This window comes from Coregonus lavaretus (assembly GCF_964263955.1).
Source record: "Coregonus lavaretus genome assembly, contig: HAP1_SCAFFOLD_5005, whole genome shotgun sequence".
Classification (NCBI taxonomy): Eukaryota; Metazoa; Chordata; class Actinopteri; order Salmoniformes; family Salmonidae; genus Coregonus; species Coregonus lavaretus.
This window is the reverse complement of record NW_028162232.1, coordinates 10,001-31,412: the sequence shown is the minus strand read 5'-3', so window position 1 is coordinate 31,412 and position 21,412 is coordinate 10,001. Positions and strand designations below refer to the sequence as shown.

Here is a 21,412-nt window from a genome sequence, read left to right as displayed (position 1 = left end):
CTGGATATAACACAGAGGACAGGGTTACTTCAGCAGTAGAACAAACTGGATATAACACAGAGGACAGGGTTACTTCAGCAGTAGAACAAACTGGATATAACACAGAGGACAGGGTTATTTCAGCAGTATAACAAACTGGATATAACACAGAGGACAGGGTTACTTCAGCAGTAGAACAAACTGGATATAACACAGAGGACAGGGTTACTTCAGCAGTAGAACAAACTGGATATAACACAGAGGACAGGGTTACTTCAGCAGTATAACAAACTGGATATAACACAGAGGACAGGGTTACTTCAGCAGTAGAACAAACTGGATATAACACAGAGGACAGGGTTACTTCAGCAGTAGAACAAACTGGATATAACACAGAGGACAGGGTTACTTCAGCAGTAGAACAAACTGGATATAACACAGAGGACAGGGTTACTTCAGCAGTAGAACAAACTGGATATAACACAGAGGACAGGGTTACTTCAGCAGTAGAACAAACTGGATATAACACAGAGGACAGGGTTATTTCAGCAGTACTCCAGAGGACAGGGTTATTTCAGCAGTACTCCAGAGGACAGGGTTACTTCAGCAGTACTCCAGAGGACAGGGTTACTTCAGCAGTACTCCAGATGACAGGGTTATTTCAGCAGTACTACACAGAGGACAGGGTTATTTCAGCAGTACTCCAGAGGACAGGGTTATTTCAGCAGTACTCCAGAGGACAGGGTTATTTCAGCAGTACTACACAGAGGACAGGGTTATTTCAGCAGTACTACAGAGAGGACAGGGTTATTTCAGCAGTACTCCAGAGAGGGTTATTTCAGCAGTACTCCAGAGGACAGGGTTATTTCAGCAGTCCTGCTAACTGTATGGTGTGTGTGTGTGATTGTAGGTGATAGTTGGTGGCTCACTGCTTTCTGGAGATCCGTGTCGGTCCTCTTCAGCACCTCTGAGACAGAAGGAAACAGCCGTTAACACACAGGGACACTTTGGCATTTACACATTCAACAGAGGGATGCTAAACATTCTGGGGAGCGATTTGGAACTAAAATCATTTTGTCAAAGTCAATCTGCGGGCCAATAATAGTGCAGTTATTTCAGGTCCATGGGTTAGGGTTAGTTATTTCAGGTCCATGGGTTAAGGTTAGTTATTTCAGGTCCATGGGTTAGGGTTAGTTATTTCAGGTCCACGGGTTAGGGTTAGTTATTTCAGGTCCATGGGTTAGGGTTAGTTATTTCAGGTCCATGGGTTAGGGTTAGTTATTTCAGGTCCATGGGTTAGGGTTAGTTATTTCAGGTCCATGGGTTAGGGTTAGTTATTTCAGGTCCATGGGTTAGGGTTAGTTATTTCAGGTCCATGGGTTAGGGTTAGTTATTTCAGGTCCATGGGTTAAGGTTAGTTATTTCAGGTCCATGGGTTAGGGTTAGTTATTTCAGGTCCACGGGTTAGGGTTAGTTATTTCAGGTCCATGGGTTAGGGTTAGTTATTTCAGGTCCATGGGTTAGGGTTAGTTATTTCAGGTCCATGGGTTAGGGTTAGTTATTTCAGGTCCATGGGTTAGGGTTAGTTATTTCAGGTCCATGGGTTAGGGTTAGTTATTTCAGGTCCATGGGTTAGGGTTAGTTATTTCAGGTCCATGGGTTAGGGTTAGTTATTTCAGGTCCATGGGTTAAGGTTAGTTATTTCAGGTCCATGGGTTAGGGTTAGTTATTTCAGGTCCACGGGTTAGGGTTAGTTATTTCAGGTCCATGGGTTAGGGTTAGTTATTTCAGGTCCATGGGTTAGGGTTAGTTATTTCAGGTCCATGGGTTAGGGTTAGTTATTTCAGGTCCATGGGTTAGGGTTAGTTATTTCAGGTCCATGGGTTAGGGTTAGTTATTTCAGGTCCATGGGTTAGGGTTAGTTATTTCAGGTCCATGGGTTAGGGTTAGTTATTTCAGGTCCATGGGTTAGGGTTAGTTATTTCAGGTCCATGGGTTAGGGTTAGTTATTTCAGGTCCATGGGTTAGGGTTAGTTATTTCAGGTCCATGGGTTAGGGTTAGTTATTTCAGGTCCATGGGTTAGGGTTAGTTATTTCAGGTCCATGGGTTAGGGTTAGTTATTTCAGGTCCATGGGTTAGGGTTAGTTATTTCAGGTCCATGGGTTAGGGTTAGTTATTTCAGCTCCATGGGTTAGGGTTAGTTATTTCAGCTCCATGGGTTAGGGTTAGTTATTTCAGGTCCATGGGTTAGGGTTAGTTATTTCAGGTCCATGGGTTAGGGTTAGTTATTTCAGGTCCATGGGTTAGGGTTAGTTATTTCAGGTCCATGGGTTAGGGTTAGTTATTTCAGGTCCATGGGTTAGGGTTAGTTATTTCAGGTCCATGGGTTAGGGTTAGTTATTTCAGGTCCATGGGTTAGGGTTAGTTATTTCAGGTCCATGGGTTAGGGTTAGTTATTTCAGGTCCATGGGTTAGGGTTAGTTATTTCAGGTCCATGGGTTAGGGTTAGTTATTTCAGGTCCATGGGTTAAGGTTAGTTATTTCAGGTCCATGGGTTAGGGTTAGTTATTTCAGGTCCATGGGTTAGGGTTAGTTATTTCAGGTCCATGGGTTAGGGTTAGTTATTTCAGGTCCATGGGTTAGGGTTAGTTATTTCAGGTCCATGGGTTAGGGTTAGTTATTTCAGGTCCATGGGTTAGGGTTAGTTATTTCAGGTCCATGGGTTAGGGTTAGTTATTTCAGGTCCATGGGTTAGGGTTCACTCTGTTCTATGAGGCAGTAGTGTAGGGGTTAGGGTGTAGGGAACATACTGTGGTCACTCTGTTCTATGAGCCAGTAGTGTAGGGGTTAGGGTGTAGGGAACATACTGTGGTCACTCTGTTCTATGAGGCAGTAGTGTAGGGGTTAGGGTGTAGGGAACATACTGTGGTCACTCTGTTCTATGAGGCAGTAGTGTAGGGGTTAGGGTGTAGGGTACATACTGTGGTCACTCTGTTCTATGAGGCAGTAGTGTAGGGGTTAGGGTGTAGGGTACATACTGTGGTCACTCTGTTCTATGAGGCAGTAGTGTAGGGGTTAGGGTGTAGGGTACATACTGTGGTCACTCTGTTCTATGAGGCAGTAGTGTAGGGGTTAGGGTGTAGGGAACATACTGTGGTCACTCTGTTCTATGAGGCAGTAGTGTAGGGGTTAGGGTGTAGGGTTAGTTACTGTGGTCACTCTGTTCTATGAGGCAGTAGTGTAGGGGTTAGGGTGTAGGGAACATACTGTGGTCACTCTGTTCTATGAGGCAGTAGTGTAGGGGTTAGGGTGTAGGGTTAGTTACTGTGGTCACTCTGTTCTATGAGGCAGTAGTGTAGGGGTTAGGGTGTAGGGAACATACTGTGGTCACTCTGTTCTATGAGGCAGTAGTGTAGGGGTTAGGGTGTAGGGTTAGTTACTGTGGTCACTCTGTTCTATGAGGCAGTAGTGTAGGGGTTAGGGTGTAGGGAACATACTGTGGTCACTCTGTTCTATGAGGCAGTAGTGTAGGGGTTAGGGTGTAGGGAACATACTGTGGTCACTCTGTTCTATGAGGCAGTAGTGTAGGGGTTAGGGTGTAGGGGACATACTGTGGTCACTCTGTTCTATGAGGCAGTAGTGTAGGGGTTAGGGTGTAGGGAACATACTGTGGTCACTCTGTTCTATGAGGCAGTAGTGTAGGGGTTAGGGTGTAGGGTTAGTTACTGTGGTCACTCTGTTCTATGAGGCAGTAGTGTAGGGGTTAGGGTGTAGGGTAGTTACTGTGGTCACTCTGTTCTATGAGGCAGTAGTGTAGGGGTTAGGGTGTAGGGAACATACTGTGGTCACTCTGTTCTATGAGGCAGTAGTGTAGGGGTTAGGGTGTAGGGAACATACTGTGGTCACTCTGTTCTATGAGGCAGTAGTGTAGGGGTTAGGGTGTAGGGAACATACTGTGGTCACTCTGTTCTATGAGGCAGTAGTGTAGGGGTTAGGGTGTAGGGTACATACTGTGGTCACTCTGTTCTATGAGGCAGTAGTGTAGGGGTTAGGGTGTAGGGTACATACTGTGGTCACTCTGTTCTATGAGGCAGTAGTGTAGGGGTTAGGGTGTAGGGTACATACTGTGGTCACTCTGTTCTATGAGGCAGTAGTGTAGGGGTTAGGGTGTAGGGAACATACTGTGGTCACTCTGTTCTATGAGGCAGTAGTGTAGGGGTTAGGGTGTAGGGTTAGTTACTGTGGTCACTCTGTTCTATGAGGCAGTAGTGTAGGGGTTAGGGTGTAGGGAACATACTGTGGTCACTCTGTTCTATGAGGCAGTAGTGTAGGGGTTAGGGTGTAGGGTTAGTTACTGTGGTCACTCTGTTCTATGAGGCAGTAGTGTAGGGGTTAGGGTGTAGGGAACATACTGTGGTCACTCTGTTCTATGAGGCAGTAGTGTAGGGGTTAGGGTGTAGGGTTAGTTACTGTGGTCACTCTGTTCTATGAGGCAGTAGTGTAGGGGTTAGGGTGTAGGGAACATACTGTGGTCACTCTGTTCTATGAGGCAGTAGTGTAGGGGTTAGGGTGTAGGGAACATACTGTGGTCACTCTGTTCTATGAGGCAGTAGTGTAGGGGTTAGGGTGTAGGGGACATACTGTGGTCACTCTGTTCTATGAGGCAGTAGTGTAGGGGTTAGGGTGTAGGGAACATACTGTGGTCACTCTGTTCTATGAGGCAGTAGTGTAGGGGTTAGGGTGTAGGGTTAGTTACTGTGGTCACTCTGTTCTATGAGGCAGTAGTGTAGGGGTTAGGGTGTAGGGTTAGTTACTGTGGTCACTCTGTTCTATGAGGCAGTAGTGTAGGGGTTAGGGTGTAGGGAACATACTGTGGTCACTCTGTTCTATGAGGCAGTAGTGTAGGGGTTAGGGTGTAGGGTTAGTTACTGTGGTCACTCTGTTCTATGAGGCAGTAGTGTAGGGGTTAGGGTGTAGGGAACATACTGTGGTCACTCTGTTCTATGAGGCAGTAGTGTAGGGGTTAGGGTGTAGGGAACATACTGTGGTCACTCTGTTCTATGAGGCAGTAGTGTAGGGGTTAGGGTGTAGGGAACATACTGTGGTCACTCTGTTCTATGAGGCAGTAGTGTAGGGGTTAGGGTGTAGGGTTAGTTACTGTGGTCACTCTGTTCTATGAGGCAGTAGTGTAGGGGTTAGGGTGTAGGGTTAGTTACTGTGGTCACTCTGTTCTATGAGGCAGTAGTGTAGGGGTTAGGGTGTAGGGAACATACTGTGGTCACTCTGTTCTATGAGGCAGTAGTGTAGGGGTTAGGGTGTAGGGAACATACTGTGGTCACTCTGTTCTATGAGGCAGTAGTGTAGGGGTTAGGGTGTAGGGTTAGTTACTGTGGTCACTCTGTTCTATGAGGCAGTAGTGTAGGGGTTAGGGTGTAGGGAACATACTGTGGTCACTCTGTTCTATGAGGCAGTAGTGTAGGGGTTAGGGTGTAGGGTTAGTTACTGTGGTCACTCTGTTCTATGAGGCAGTAGTGTAGGGGTTAGGGTGTAGGGTTAGTTACTGTGGTCACTCTGTTCTATGAGGCAGTAGTGTAGGGGTTAGGGTGTAGGGAACATACTGTGGTCACTCTGTTCTATGAGGCAGTAGTGTAGGGGTTAGGGTGTAGGGTTAGTTACTGTGGTCACTCTGTTCTATGAGGCAGTAGTGTAGGGGTTAGGGTGTAGGGTACATACTGTGGTCACTCTGTTCTATGAGGCAGTAGTGTAGGGGTTAGGGTGTAGGGTTAGTTACTGTGGTCACTCTGTTCTATGAGGCAGTAGTGTAGGGGTTAGGGTGTAGGGAACATACTGTGGTCACTCTGTTCTATGAGGCAGTAGTGTAGGGGTTAGGGTGTAGGGTTAGTTACTGTGGTCACTCTGTTCTATGAGGCAGTAGTGTAGGGGTTAGGGTGTAGGGAACATACTGTGGTCACTCTGTTCTATGAGGCAGTAGTGTAGGGGTTAGGGTGTAGGGTTAGTTACTGTGGTCACTCTGTTCTATGAGGCAGTAGTGTAGGGGTTAGGGTGTAGGGTTAGTTACTGTGGTCACTCTGTTCTATGAGGCAGTAGTGTAGGGGTTAGGGTGTAGGGTACATACTGTGGTCACTCTGTTCTATGAGGCAGTAGTGTAGGGGTTAGGGTGTAGGGTTAGTTACTGTGGTCACTCTGTTCTATGAGGCAGTAGTGTAGGGGTTAGGGTGTAGGGAACATACTGTGGTCACTCTGTTCTATGAGGCAGTAGTGTAGGGGTTAGGGTGTAGGGAACATATTGTGGTCACTCTGTTCTATGAGGCAGTAGTGTAGGGGTTAGGGTGTAGGGTTAGTTACTGTGGTCACTCTGTTCTATGAGGCAGTAGTGTAGGGGTTAGGGTGTAGGGTTAGTTACTGTGGTCACTCTGTTCTATGAGGCAGTAGTGTAGGGGTTAGGGTGTAGGGAACATACTGTGGTCACTCTGTTCTATGAGGCAGTAGTGTAGGGGTTAGGGTGTAGGGTACATACTGTGGTCACTCTGTTCTATGAGGCAGTAGTGTAGGGGTTAGGGTGTAGGGAACATACTGTGGTCCCTCTGTTCTATGAGGCAGTAGTGTAGGGGTTAGGGTGTAGGGTTAGTTACTGTGGTCACTCTGTTCTATGAGGCAGTAGTGTAGGGGTTAGGGTGTAGGGTTAGTTACTGTGGTCACTCTGTTCTATGAGGCAGTAGTGTAGGGGTTAGGGTGTAGGGTTAGTTACTGTGGTCACTCTGTTCTATGAGGCAGTAGTGTAGGGGTTAGGGTGTAGGGAACATACTGTGGTCACTCTGTTCTATGAGGCAGTAGTGTAGGGGTTAGGGTGTAGGGAACATACTGTGGTCACTCTGTTCTATGAGGCAGTAGTGTAGGGGTTAGGGTGTAGGGTTAGTTACTGTGGTCACTCTGTTCTATGAGGCAGTAGTGTAGGGGTTAGGGTGTAGGGTTAGTTACTGTGGTCACTCTGTTCTATGAGGCAGTAGTGTAGGGGTTAGGGTGTAGGGTTAGTTACTGTGGTCACTCTGTTCTATGAGGCAGTAGTGTAGGGGTTAGGGTGTAGGGAACATACTGTGGTCACTCTGTTCTATGAGGCAGTAGTGTAGGGGTTAGGGTGTAGGGTTAGTTACTGTGGTCACTCTGTTCTATGAGGCAGTAGTGTAGGGGTTAGGGTGTAGGGTACATACTGCGGTCACTCTGTTCTATGAGGCGTTGGCAGTACAGGAAACTCTTCTCTCTCAGACGTTCTTTAGGAGGAAGGAGTCTGCTGGTGGAGGACGTGGCTGAAACCATGGAAACCACAGAGCCGTCCACCTCCGACCTGTCATCTGGGGTCACAGAGAGGTCAAGGGTTAGAGGTGGACTGACCACTGTAAAAGGAGCATAACACCAATTAAACCAATCCATCCCATGACATTTCTACAGCAGAACACCAATTAAACCAATCCATCCCATGACATTTCTACAGCAGAACACCAATTAAACCAATCCATCCCAGGACATTTCTACAGCAGAACACCAATTAAACCAATCCATCCCAGGACATTTCTACAGCAGAACACCAATTAAACCAATCCATCCCAGGACATTTCTACAGCAGAACACCAATTAAACCAATCCATCCCAGGACATTTCTACAGCAGAACACCAATTAAACCAATCCATCCCAGGACATTTCTACAGCAGAACACCAATTAAACCAATCCATCCCAGGACATTTCTACAGCAGAACACCAATTAAACCAATCCATCCCAGGACATTTCTACAGCAGAACACCAATTAAACCAATCCATCCCATGACATTTCTACAGCAGAACACCAATTAAACCAATCCATCCCAGGACATTTCTACAGCAGAACACCAATTAAACCAATCCATCCCAGGACATTTCTACAGCAGAACACCAATTAAACCAATCCATCCCAGGACATTTCTACAGCAGAACACCAATTAAACCAATCCATCCCATGACATTTCTACAGCAGAACACCAATTAAACCAATCCATCCCAGGACATTTCTACAGCAGAACACCAATTAAACCAATCCATCCCATGACATTTCTACAGCAGAACACCAATTAAACCAATCTATCCCCATGACATTTCTACAGCAGAACACCAATTAAACCAATCCATCCCAGGACATTTCTACAGCAGAACACCAATTAAACCAATCCATCCCAGGACATTTCTACAGCAGAACACCAATTAAACCAATCCATCCCAGGACATTTCTACAGCAGAACACCAATTAAACCAATCCATCCCAGGACATTTCTACAGCAGAACACCAATTAAACCAATCCATCCCATGACATTTCTACAGCAGAACACCAATTAAACCAATCCATCCCATGACATTTCTACAGCAGAACACCAATTAAACCAATCCATCCCATGACATTTCTACAGCAGAACACCAATTAAACCAATCCATCCCATGACATTTCTACAGCAGAACACCAATTAAACCAATCCATCCCATGACATTTCTACAGCAGAACACCAATTAAACCAATCCATCCCATGACATTTCTACAGCAGAACACCAATTAAACCAATCCATCCCAGGACATTTCTACAGCAGAACACCAATTAAACCAATCCATCCCATGACATTTCTACAGCAGAACACCAATTAAACCAATCCATCCCAGGACATTTCTACAGCAGAACACCAATTAAACCAATCCATCCCAGGACATTTCTACAGCAGAACACCAATTAAACCAATCCATCCCAGGACATTTCTACAGCAGAACACCAATTAAACCAATCCATCCCAGGACATTTCTACAGCAGAACACCAATTAAACCAATCCATCCCATGACATTTCTACAGCAGAACACCAATTAAACCAATCCATCCCATGACATTTCTACAGCAGAACACCAATTAAACCAATCCATCCCATGACATTTCTACAGCAGAACACCAATTAAACCAATCCATCCCATGACATTTCTACAGCAGAACACCAATTAAACCAATCCATCCCATGACATTTCTACAGCAGAACACCAATTAAACCAATCCATCCCATGACATTTCTACAGCAGAACACCAATTAAACCAATCCATCCCAGGACATTTCTACAGCAGAACACCAATTAAACCAATCCATCCCAGGACATTTCTACAGCAGAACACCAATTAAACCAATCCATCCCATGACATTTCTACAGCAGAACACCAATTAAACCAATCCATCCCATGACATTTCTACAGCAGAACACCAATTAAACCAATCCATCCCATGACATTTCTACAGCAGAACACAAATTAAACCAATCCATCCCATGACATTTCTACAGCAGAACACCAATTAAACCAATCCATCCCAGGACATTTCTACAGCAGAACACCAATTAAACCAATCCATCCCATGACATTTCTACAGCAGAACACCAATTAAACCAATCCATCCCATGACATTTCTACAGCAGAACACCAATTAAACCAATCCATCCCATGACATTTCTACAGCATAACACCAATTAAACCAATCCATCCCATGACATTTCTACAGCAGAACACCAATTAAACCAATCCATCCCATGACATTTCTACAGCAGAACACCAATTAAACCAATCCATCCCATGACATTTCTACAGCAGAACACCAATTAAACCAATCCATCCCATGACATTTCTACAGCAGAACACCAATTAAACCAATCCATCCCATGACATTTCTACAGCAGAACACCAATTAAACCAATCCATCCCAGGACATTTCTACAGCAGAACACCAATTAAACCAATCCATCCCATGACATTTCTACAGCAGAACACCAATTAAACCAATCCATCCCATGACATTTCTACAGCAGAACACAAATTAAACCAATCCATCCCATGACATTTCTACAGCAGAACACCAATTAAACCAATCCATCCCATGACATTTCTACAGCAGAACACCAATTAAACCAATCCATCCCAGGACATTTCTACAGCAGAACACCAATTAAACCAATCCATCCCAGGACATTTCTACAGCAGAACACCAATTAAACCAATCCATCCCATGACATTTCTACAGCAGAACACCAATTAAACCAATCCATCCCATGACATTTCTATAGCAGAACACCAATTAAACCAATCCATCCCATGACATTTCTACAGCAGAACACCAATTAAACCAATCCATCCCATGACATTTCTACAGCAGAACACCAATTAAACCAATCCATCCCAGGACATTTCTACAGCAGAACACCAATTAAACCAATCCATCCCATGACATTTCTACAGCAGAACACCAATTAAACCAATCCATCCCATGACATTTCTACAGCAGAACACCAATTAAACCAATCCATCCCATGACATTTCTACAGCATAACACCAATTAAACCAATCCATCCCATGACATTTCTACAGCAGAACACCAATTAAACCAATCCATCCCATGACATTTCTACAGCAGAACACCAATTAAACCAATCCATCCCATGACATTTCTACAGCAGAACACCAATTAAACCAATCCATCCCATGACATTTCTACAGCAGAACACCAATTAAACCAATCCATCCCATGACATTTCTACAGCAGAACACCAATTAAACCAATCCATCCCAGGACATTTCTACAGCAGAACACCAATTAAACCAATCCATCCCAGGACATTTCTACAGCAGAACACCAATTAAACCAATCCATCCCATGACATTTCTACAGCAGAACACCAATTAAACCAATCCATCCCATGACATTTCTACAGCAGAACACCAATTAAACCAATCCATCCCATGACATTTCTACAGCAGAACACCAATTAAACCAATCCATCCCATGACATTTCTACAGCAGAACACCAATTAAACCAATCCATCCCAGGACATTTCTACAGCAGAACACCAATTAAACCAATCCATCCCATGACATTTCTACAGCAGAACACCAATTAAACCAATCCATCCCAGGACATTTCTACAGCAGAACACCAATTAAACCAATCCATCCCAGGACATTTCTACATGCAAATAGCAGTTGATTTGAAGAGACCGGGGGGCTGAAGGTCTGAGCCATCCAATAGACAATCAGTCAGCCAGCAAGTCAGCCAGTACACAGTCAGCCAGCCAGCAAGTCAGCCAGTACACAGTCAGCCAGTACACAGTCAGTCAGCCAGCAAGTCAGCCAGCCAGTCAGCCAGCCAGCAAGTCAGCCAGTACACAGTCAGTCAGCCAGCAAGTCAGCCAGCCAGTCAGCCAGCCAGCAAGTCAGCCAGTACACAGTCAGTCAGCCAACAAGTCAGCCATTACACAGTCAGTCAGCCAGCAAGTCAGCCAGTACACAGTCAGTCAGCCAGCAAGTCAGCCAGTACACAGTCAGTCAGCCAGCAAGTCAGCCATTACACAGTCAGCCAGCCAGCAAGTCAGTCATTCAACCCAGTCAGCCAGAACAGGCCAGTCAGAGGACCTGATCAGTTATCAATAATAGTTAGTGATTAGTTAGTGATTCAGTGTGATTGATCAGAGACAGGTAAGCCAGATGTACACTACATGAGTTTGATGTAGCCGTCCCAGACAGGTTTTACAGATCGGTATAAAAAAAACACATGTCGTTGCCTACTCGGGGCGCGTGGCCGACCCCCATGTCGTTGCCTACTCGGGGCGCGTGGCCGACCCCCATGTCGTTGCCTACTGGGGGCGCGTGGCCGACCCCCATGTCGTTGCCTACTGGGGGCGCGTGGCCGACCCCCATGTCGTTGCCTACTCGGGGCGCGTGGCCGACCCCCATGTCGTTGCCTACTCGGGGCGCGTGGCCGACCCCCATGTCGTTGCCTACTGGGGGCGCGTGGCCGACCCCCATGTCGTTGCCTACTCGGGGCGCGTGGCCGACCCCCATGTCGTTGCCTACTCGGGGCGCGTGACCGACCCCCATGTCGTTGCCTACTGGGGGCGCGTGGCCGACCCCCATGTCGTTGCCTACTGGGGGCGCGTGGCCGACCCCCATGTCGTTGCCTACTGGGGGCGCGTGGCCGACCCCCATGTCGTTGCCTACTCGGGGCGCGAGGCCGACCCCCATGTCGTTGCCTACTCGGGGCGCGTGGCCGACCCCCATGTCGTTGCCTACTGGGGACGCGTGGCCGACCCCCATGTCGTTGCCTACTGGGGACGCGTGGCCGACCCCCATGTCGTTGCCTACTGGGGGCGCGTGGCCGACCCCCATGTCGTTGCCTACTGGGGGCGCGTGGCCGACCCCCATGTCGTTGCCTACCGAGGGCGAGTGTCGTTGCCTACTCGGGGCGCGTGGCCGACCCCCATGTCGTTGCCTACTCGAGGCGCGAGGCCGACCCCCATGTCATTGCCTACTGGGGGCGCGTGGCCGACCCCCATGTCGTTGCCTACTCGGGGCGCGTGGCCGACCCCCATGTCGTTGCCTACTCGGGGCGCGTGGCCGACCCCCATGTCGTTGCCTACTGGGGGCGCGTAGCCGACCCCCATGTCGTTGCCTACTGGGGGCGCGTGGCCGACCCCCATGTCGTTGCCTACTCGGGGCGCGTGGCCGACCCCCATGTCGTTGCCTACTCGGGGCGCGTGGCCGACCCCCATGTCGTTGCCTACTCGGGGCGCGTGGCCGACCCCCATGTCGTTGCCTACTCGGGGCGCGAGGCCGACCCCCATGTCATTGCCTACTGGGGGCGCGTGGCCGACCCCCATGTCGTTGCCTACTCGGGGCGCGTGGCCGACCCCCATGTCGTTGCCTACTCGGGGCGCGTGGCCGACCCCCATGTCGTTGCCTACTGGGGGCGCGTAGCCGACCCCCATGTCGTTGCCTACTGGGGGCGCGTGGCCGACCCCCATGTCGTTGCCTACTCGGGGCGCGTGGCCGACCCCCATGTCGTTGCCTACTCGGGGCGCGTGGCCGACCCCCATGTCGTTGCCTACTCGGGGCGCGTGGCCGACCCCCATGTCGTTGCCTACTCGGGGCGCGTGGCCGACCCCCATGTCGTTGCCTACTCGGGGCGCGTGGCCGACCCCCATGTCGTTGCCTACTCGGGGCGCGTGGCCGACCCCCATGTCGTTGCCTACTGGGGGCGCGTGGCCGACCCCCATGTCGTTGCCTACTGGGGGCGCGTGGCCGACCCCCATGTCGTTGCCTACTGGGGGCGCGTGGCCGACCCCCATGTCGTTGCCTACTGGGGGCGCGTGGCCGACCCCCATGTCGTTGCCTACTGGGGGCGCGTGGCCGACCCCCATGTCGTTGCCTACTGGGGGCGCGTGGCCTGTCGTTGCCTACTGGGGGCGCGTGGCCGACCCCCATGTCGTTGCCTACTGGGGGCGCGTGGCCGACCCCCATGTCGTTGCCTACTCTGGGCGCGTGGCCGACCCCCATGTCGTTGCCTACTCGGGGCGCGTGGCCGACCCCCATGTCGTTGCCTACTGGGGGCGCGTGGCCGACCCCCATGTCGTTGCCTACTGGGGGCGCGTGGCCGACCCCCATGTCGTTGCCTACTGGGGGCGCGTGGCCGACCCCCATGTCGTTGCCTACTCGGGGCGCGTGGCCGACCCCCATGTCGTTGCCTACTCGGGGCGCGTGGCCGACCCCCATGTCGTTGCCTACTGGGGGCGCGTGGCCGACCCCCATGTCGTTGCCTACTGGGGGCGCGTGGCCGACCCCCATGTCGTTGCCTACTGGGGGCGCGTGGCCGACCCCCATGTCGTTGCCTACTGGGGGCGCGTGGCCGACCCCCATGTCGTTGCCTACTGGGGGCGCGTGGCCGACCCCCATGTCGTTGCCTACTGGGGGCGCGTGGCCGACCCCCATGTCGTTGCCTACTGGGGGCGCGTGGCCGACTACTACCAGTATGGATGTGTAGCCTCTTGCCCTAACCCTCTGTCCTACTACCAGTATGGATGTGTAGCCTCTTGCCCTAACCCTCTGTCCTACTACCAGTATGGATGTGTAGCCTCTTGCCCTAACCCTCTGTACTACTACCAGTATGGATGTGTAGCCTCTTGCCCTAACCCTCTGTCCTACTACCAGTATGGATGTGTAGCCTCTTGCCCTAACCCTCTGTCCTACTACCAGTATGGATGTGTAGCCTCTTGCCCTAACCCTCTGTCCTACTACCAGTATGGATGTGTAGCCTCTTGCCCTAACCCTCTGTCCTACCACCAGTATGGATGTGTAGCCTCTTGCCCTAACCCTCTGTCCTACTACCAGTATGGATGTGTAGCCTCTTGCCCTAACCCTCTGTCCTACTACCAGTATGGATGTGTAGCCTCTTGCCCTAACCCTCTGTCCTACTACCAGTATGGATGTGTAGCCTCTTGCCCTAACCCTCTGTCCTACTACCAGTATGGATGTGTAGCCTCTTGCCCTAACCCTCTGTCCTACCACCAGTATGGATGTGTAGCCTCTTGCCCTAACCCTGTCAGTATGGATGTGTAGCCTCTTGCCCTAACCCTCTGCCCTACTACCAGTATGGATGTGTAGCCTCTTGCCCTAACCCTCTGTATGGATGTGTAGCCTCTTGCCCTAACCCTCTGTATGGATGTGTAGCCTCTTGCCCTAACCCTCTGTCCTGCTACCAGTATGGATGTGTAGCCTCTTGCCCTAACCCTCTGTCCTACTACCAGTATGGATGTGTAGCCTCTTGCCCTAACCCTCTGTCCTACCATCAGTATGGATGTGTAGCCTCTTGCCCTAACCCTACCAGTATGGATGTGTAGCCTCTTGCCCTAACCCTCTGTCCTACTACCAGTATGGATGTGTAGCCTCTTGCCCTAACCCTACCAGTATGGATGTGTAGCCTCTTGCCCTAACCCTCTGTCCTACTACCAGTATGGATGTGTAGCCTCTTGCCCTAACCCTCTGTCCTACTACCAGTATGGATGTGTAGCCTCTTGCTCAAACCCTCTGTCCTACTACCAGTATGGATGTGTAGCCTCTTGCCCTAACCCTCTGTCCTGCTACCAGTATGGATGTGTAGCCTCTTGCCCTAACCCTCTGTCCTACTACCAGTATGGATGTGTAGCCTCTTGCCCTAACCCTCTGTCCTACCACCAGTATGGATGTGTAGCCTCTTGCCCTAACCCTCTGTCCTACTACCAGTATGGATGTGTAGCCTCTTGCCCTAACCCTCTGTATGGATGTGTAGCCTCTTGCCCTAACCCTACTACCAGTATGGATGTGTAGCCTCTTGCCCTAACCCTCTGTCCTACTACCAGTATGGATGTGTAGCCTCTTGCCCTAACCCTCTGTATGGATGTGTAGCCTCTTGCCCTAACCCTCTGTCCTACTACCAGTATGGATGTGTAGCCTCTTGCCCTAACCCTCTGTTCTACTACCAGTATGGATGTGTAGCCTCTTGCCCTAACCCTCTGTCCTACTACCAGTATGGATGTGTAGCCTCTTGCCCTAACCCTCTGTCCTACTACCAGTATGGATGTGTAGCCTCTTGCCCTAACCCTCTGTATGGATGTGTAGCCTCTTGCCCTAACCCTCTGTATGGATGTGTAGCCTCTTGCCCTAACCCTCTGTATGGATGTGTAGCCTCTTGCCCTAACCCTGTCAGTATGGATGTGTAGCCTCTTGCCCTAACCCTCTGTACTTGCCTTTAACCAAAGCCAAAGTGTTAAATCGTTTAGAGCTCTGAAGTTCACCAGCATCTGTTATTCAAATGAAAGTGTATTGGCTGGATATTTCTACTCTGTACGGGACTGAAAACGTTCCCCGAGGCTGCTTTGAGCCACAGCACGTTGTAGCTAAATGAACAATCTAATCCCATCATGGTTTTAGAGACAGCGTAGCGGCGTGGAGAATCCTCACGACCAGGTGAAGAATCTCGTAGCGTGAGCCCCCGTCTGCGCCGCACCGTTTAGAGTGCTCCACACTACGTTGGCAAGACAACCAACAACAGGAAAGAGGGTTCTGTCGGACATTCACGTGAGCGGCTCAGCGATGTTAGGATTCACAAAGTGGCGTGGCGTTCGCCCGGCTATACAATGGGTCTTCATCAGAGCAGTGGAGTGGGACACCTCACCGTGGGAGGAGGAGAGACTGAGCTAGCAGACTACAGGGGAACAACCCAACAGGACAGCCAGTCAGTCTGGAGACTACAGGGGAACAACCCAACAGGACAGCCAGTCAGTCTGGAGACTACAGGGGAACAACCCAACAGGACAGCCAGTCAGTCTGGAGACTACAGGGGAACAACCCAACAGGACAGCCAGTCAGTCTGGAGACTACAGGGGAACAACCCAACAGGACAGCCAGTCAGTCTGGAGACTACAGGGGAACAACCCAACAGGACAGCCAGTCAGTCTGGAGACTACAGGGGAACAACCCAACAGGACAGCCAGTCAGTCTGGAGACTACAGGGGAACAACCCAACAGGACAGCCAGTCAGTCTGGAGCTAACAGACTACAGGGGAACAACCCAACAGGACAGCCAGTCAGTCTGGAGACTACAGGGGAACAACCCAACAGGACAGCCAGTCAGTCTGGAGCTAACAGACTACAGGGGAACAACCCAACAGGACAGCCAGTCAGTCTGGAGCTAACAGACTACAGGGGAACAACCCAACAGGACAGCCAGTCAGTCTGGAGACTACAGGGGAACAACCCAACAGGACAGCCAGTCAGTCTGGAGACTACAGGGGAACAACCCAACAGGACAGCCAGTCAGTCTGGAGACTACAGGGGAACAACCCAACAGGACAGCCAGTCAGTCTGGAGCTGCAGACTACAGGGGAACAACCCAACAGGACAGCCAGTCAGTCTGGAGCTAACAGACTACAGGGGAACAACCCAACAGGACAGCCAGTCAGTCTGGAGACTACAGGGGAACAACCCAACAGGACAGCCAGTCAGTCTGGAGCTAACAGACTACAGGGGAACAACCCAACAGGACAGCCAGTCAGTCTGGAGCTAACAGACTACAGGGGAACAACCCAACAGGACAGCCAGTCAGTCTGGAGACTACAGGGGAACAACCCAACAGGACAGCCAGTCAGTCTGGAGACTACAGGGGAACAACCCAACAGGACAGCCAGTCAGTCTGGAGACTACAGGGGAACAACCCAACAGGACAGCCAGTCAGTCTGGAGCTAACAGACTACAGGGGAACAACCCAACAGGACAGCCAGTCAGTCTGGAGACTACAGGGGAACAACCCAACAGGACAGCCAGTCAGTCTGGAGACTACAGGGGAACAACCCAACAGGACAGCCAGTCAGTCTGGAGACTACAGGGGAACAACCCAACAGGACAGCCAGTCAGTCTGGAGCTAACAGACTACAGGGGAACAACCCAACAGGACAGCCAGTCAGTCTGGAGACTACAGGGGAACAACCCAACAGGACAGCCAGTCAGTCTGGAGACTACAGGGGAACAACCCAACAGGACAGCCAGTCAGTCTGGAGCTAACAGACTACAGGGGAACAACCCAACAGGACAGCCAGTCAGTCTGGAGCTAACAGACTACAGGGGAACAACCCAACAGGACAGCCAGTCAGTCTGGAGACTACAGGGGAACAACCCAACAGGACAGCCAGTCAGTCTGGAGACTACAGGGGAACAACCCAACAGGACAGCCAGTCAGTCTGGAGCTAACAGACTACAGGGGAACAACCCAACAGGACAGCCAGTCAGTCTGGAGACTACAGGGGAACAACCCAACAGGACAGCCAGTCAGTCTGGAGACTACAGGGGAACAACCCAACAGGACAGCCAGTCAGTCTGGAGCTAACAGACTACAGGGGAACAACCCAACAGGACAGCCAGTCAGTCTGGAGACTACAGGGGAACAACCCAACAGGACAGCCAGTCAGTCTGGAGACTACAGGGGAACAACCCAACAGGACAGCCAGTCAGTCTGGAGCTAACAGACTACAGGGGAACAACCCAACAGGACAGCCAGTCAGTCTGGAGACTACAGGGGAACAACCCAACAGGACAGCCAGTCAGTCTGGAGACTACAGGGGAACAACCCAACAGGACAGCCAGTCAGTCTGGAGACTACAGGGGAACAACCCAACAGGACAGCCAGTCAGTCTGGAGCTAACAGACTACAGGGGAACAACCCAACAGGACAGCCAGTCAGTCTGGAGACTACAGGGGAACAACCCAACAGGACAGCCAGTCAGTCTGGAGCTAACAGACTACAGGGGAACAACCCAACAGGACAGCCAGTCAGTCTGGAGCTAACAGACTACAGGGGAACAACCCAACAGGACAGCCAGTCAGTCTGGAGCTAACAGACTACAGGGGAACAACCCAACAGGACAGCCAGTCAGTCTGGAGACTACAGGGGAACAACCCAACAGGACAGCCAGTCAGTCTGGAGCTAACAGACTACAGGGGAACAACCCAACAGGACAGCCAGTCAGTCTGCAGACTACAGGGGAACAACCCAACAGGACAGCCAGTCAGTCTGGAGCTAACAGACTACAGGGGAACAACCCAACAGGACAGCCAGTCAGTCTGGAGACTACAGGGGAACAACCCAACAGGACAGCCAGTCAGTCTGGAGCTAACAGACTACAGGGGAACAACCCAACAGGACAGCCAGTCAGTCTGGAGCTAACAGACTACAGGGGAACAACCCAACAGGACAGCCAGTCAGTCTGGAGACTACAGGGGAACAACCCAACAGGACAGCCAGTCAGTCTGGAGCTAACAGACTACAGGGGAACAACCCAACAGGACAGCCAGTCAGTCTGGAGCTAACAGACTACAGGGGAACAACCCAACAGGACAGCCAGTCAGTCTGGAGCTAACAGACTACAGGGGAACAACCCAACAGGACAGCCAGTCAGTCTGGAGACTACAGGGGAACAACCCAACAGGACAGCCAGTCAGTCTGGAGACTACAGGGGAACAACCCAACAGGACAGCCAGTCAGTCTGGAGCTAACAGACTACAGGGGAACAACCCAACAGGACAGCCAGTCAGTCTGGAGACTACAGGGGAACAACCCAACAGGACAGCCAGTCAGTCTGGAGACTACAGGGGAACAACCCAACAGGACAGCCAGTCAGTCTGGAGCTAACAGACTACAGGGGAACAACCCAACAGGACAGCCAGTCAGTCTGGAGACTACAGGGGAACAACCCAACAGGACAGCCAGTCAGTCTGGAGCTAACAGACTACAGGGGAACAACCCAACAGGACAGCCAGTCAGTCTGGAGACTACAGGGGAACAACCCAACAGGACAGCCAGTCAGTCTGGAGCTAACAGACTACAGGGGAACAACCCAACAGGACAGCCAGTCAGTCTGGAGCTAACAGACTACAGGGGAACAACCCAACAGGACAGCCAGTCAGTCTGGAGACTACAGGGGAACAACCCAACAGGACAGCCAGTCAGTCTGGAGACTACAGGGGAACAACCCAACAGGACAGCCAGTCAGTCTGGAGACTACAGGGGAACAACCCAACAGGACAGCCAGTCAGTCTGGAGCTAACAGACTACAGGGGAACAACCCAACAGGACAGCCAGTCAGTCTGGAGACTACAGGGGAACAACCCAACAGGACAGCCAGTCAGTCTGGAGCTAACAGACTACAGGGGAACAACCCAACAGGACAGCCAGTCAGTCTGGAGCTAACAGACTACAGGGGAACAACCCAACAGGACAGCCAGTCAGTCTGGAGACTACAGGGGAACAACCCAACAGGACAGCCAGTCAGTCTGGAGCTAACAGACTACAGGGGAACAACCCAACAGGACAGCCAGTCAGTCTGGAGACTACAGGGGAACAACCCAACAGGACAGCCAGTCAGTCTGGAGACTACAGGGGAACAACCCAACAGGACAGCCAGTCAGTCTGGAGACTACAGGGGAACAACCCAACAGGACAGCCAGTCAGTCTGGAGACTACAGGGGAACAACCCAACAGGACAGCCAGTCAGTCTGGAGCTAACAGACTACAGGGGAACAACCCAACAGGACAGCCAGTCAGTCTGGAGCTAACAGACTACAGGGGAACAACCCAACAGGACAGCCAGTCAGTCTGGAGCTAACAGACTACAGGGGAACAACCCAACAGGACAGCCAGTCAGTCTGGAGACTACAGGGGAACAACCCAACAGGACAGCCAGTCAGTCTGGAGCTAGCAGACTACAGGGGAACAACCCAACAGGACAGCCAGTCAGTCTGGAGACTACAGGGGAACAACCCAACAGGACAGCCAGTCAGTCTGGAGCTAACAGACTACAGGGGAACAACCCAACAGGACAGCCAGTCAGTCTGGAGACTACAGGGGAACAACCCAACAGGACAGCCAGTCAGTCTGGAGACTACAGGGGAACAACCCAACAGGACAGCCAGTCAGTCTGGAGACTACAGGGGAACAACCCAACAGGACAGCCAGTCAGTCTGGAGACTACAGGGGAACAACCCAACAGGACAGCCAGTCAGTCTGGAGCTAACAGACTACAGGGGAACAACCCAACAGGACAGCCAGTCAGTCTGGAGACTACAGGGGAACAACCCAACAGGACAGCCAGTCAGTCTGGAGCTAACAGACTACAGGGGAACAACCCAACAGGACAGCCAGTCAGTCTGGAGCTAACAGACTACAGGGGAACAACCCAACAGGACAGCCAGTCAGTCTGGAGACTACAGGGGAACAACCCAACAGGACAGCCAGTCAGTCTGGAGCTAGCAGACTACAGGGGAACAACCCAACAGGACAGCCAGTCAGTCTGGAGCTAACAGACTACAGGGGAACAACCCAACAGGACAGCCAGTCAGTCTGGAGACTACAGGGGAACAACCCAACAGGACAGCCAGTCAGTCTGGAGCTAACAGACTACAGGGGAACAACCCAACAGGACAGCCAGTCAGTCTGGAGCTAACAGACTACAGGGGAACAACCCAACAGGACAGCCAGTCAGTCTGGAGCTGCAGACTACAGGGGAACAACCCAACAGGACAGCCAGTCAGTCTGGAGACTACAGGGGAACAACCCAACAGGACAGCCAGTCAGTCTGGAGACTACAGGGGAACAACCCAACAGGACAGCCAGTCAGTCTGGAGACTACAGGGGAACAACCCAACAGGACAGCCAGTCAGTCTGGAGCTAACAGACTACAGGGGAACAACCCAACAGGACAGCCAGTCAGTCTGGAGACTACAGGGGAACAACCCAACAGGACAGCCAGTCAGTCTGGAGACTACAGGGGAACAACCCAACAGGACAGCCAGTCAGTCTGGAGACTACAGGGGAACAACCCAACAGGACAGCCAGTCAGTCTGGAGCTAACAGACTACAGGGGAACAACCCAACAGGACAGCCAGTCAGTCTGGAGACTACAGGGGAACAACCCAACAGGACAGCCAGTCAGTCTGGAGCTAACAGACTACAGGGGAACAACCCAACAGGACAGCCAGTCAGTCTGCAGACTACAGGGGAACAACC

General features: G+C 51.0%; 1 protein-coding gene across 1 annotated transcript in view; it reads right to left on the bottom strand.

Moving 5' to 3' along the window:
• LOC311119436 (AP-5 complex subunit zeta-1-like) overlaps positions 1–21,412 on the bottom strand; it is a gene marked incomplete at both ends in the record, with an annotated part of 36,533 nt that overhangs the window by 11,209 nt on the left and 3,912 nt on the right. The window contains 2 exons of the mRNA XM_084194129.1: positions 909–946; positions 7,210–7,350. Coding sequence (XP_084050255.1) covers positions 909–946; positions 7,210–7,350 — 179 coding nt within the window. The remainder of the gene's footprint in view (positions 1–908; positions 947–7,209; positions 7,351–21,412) is intronic.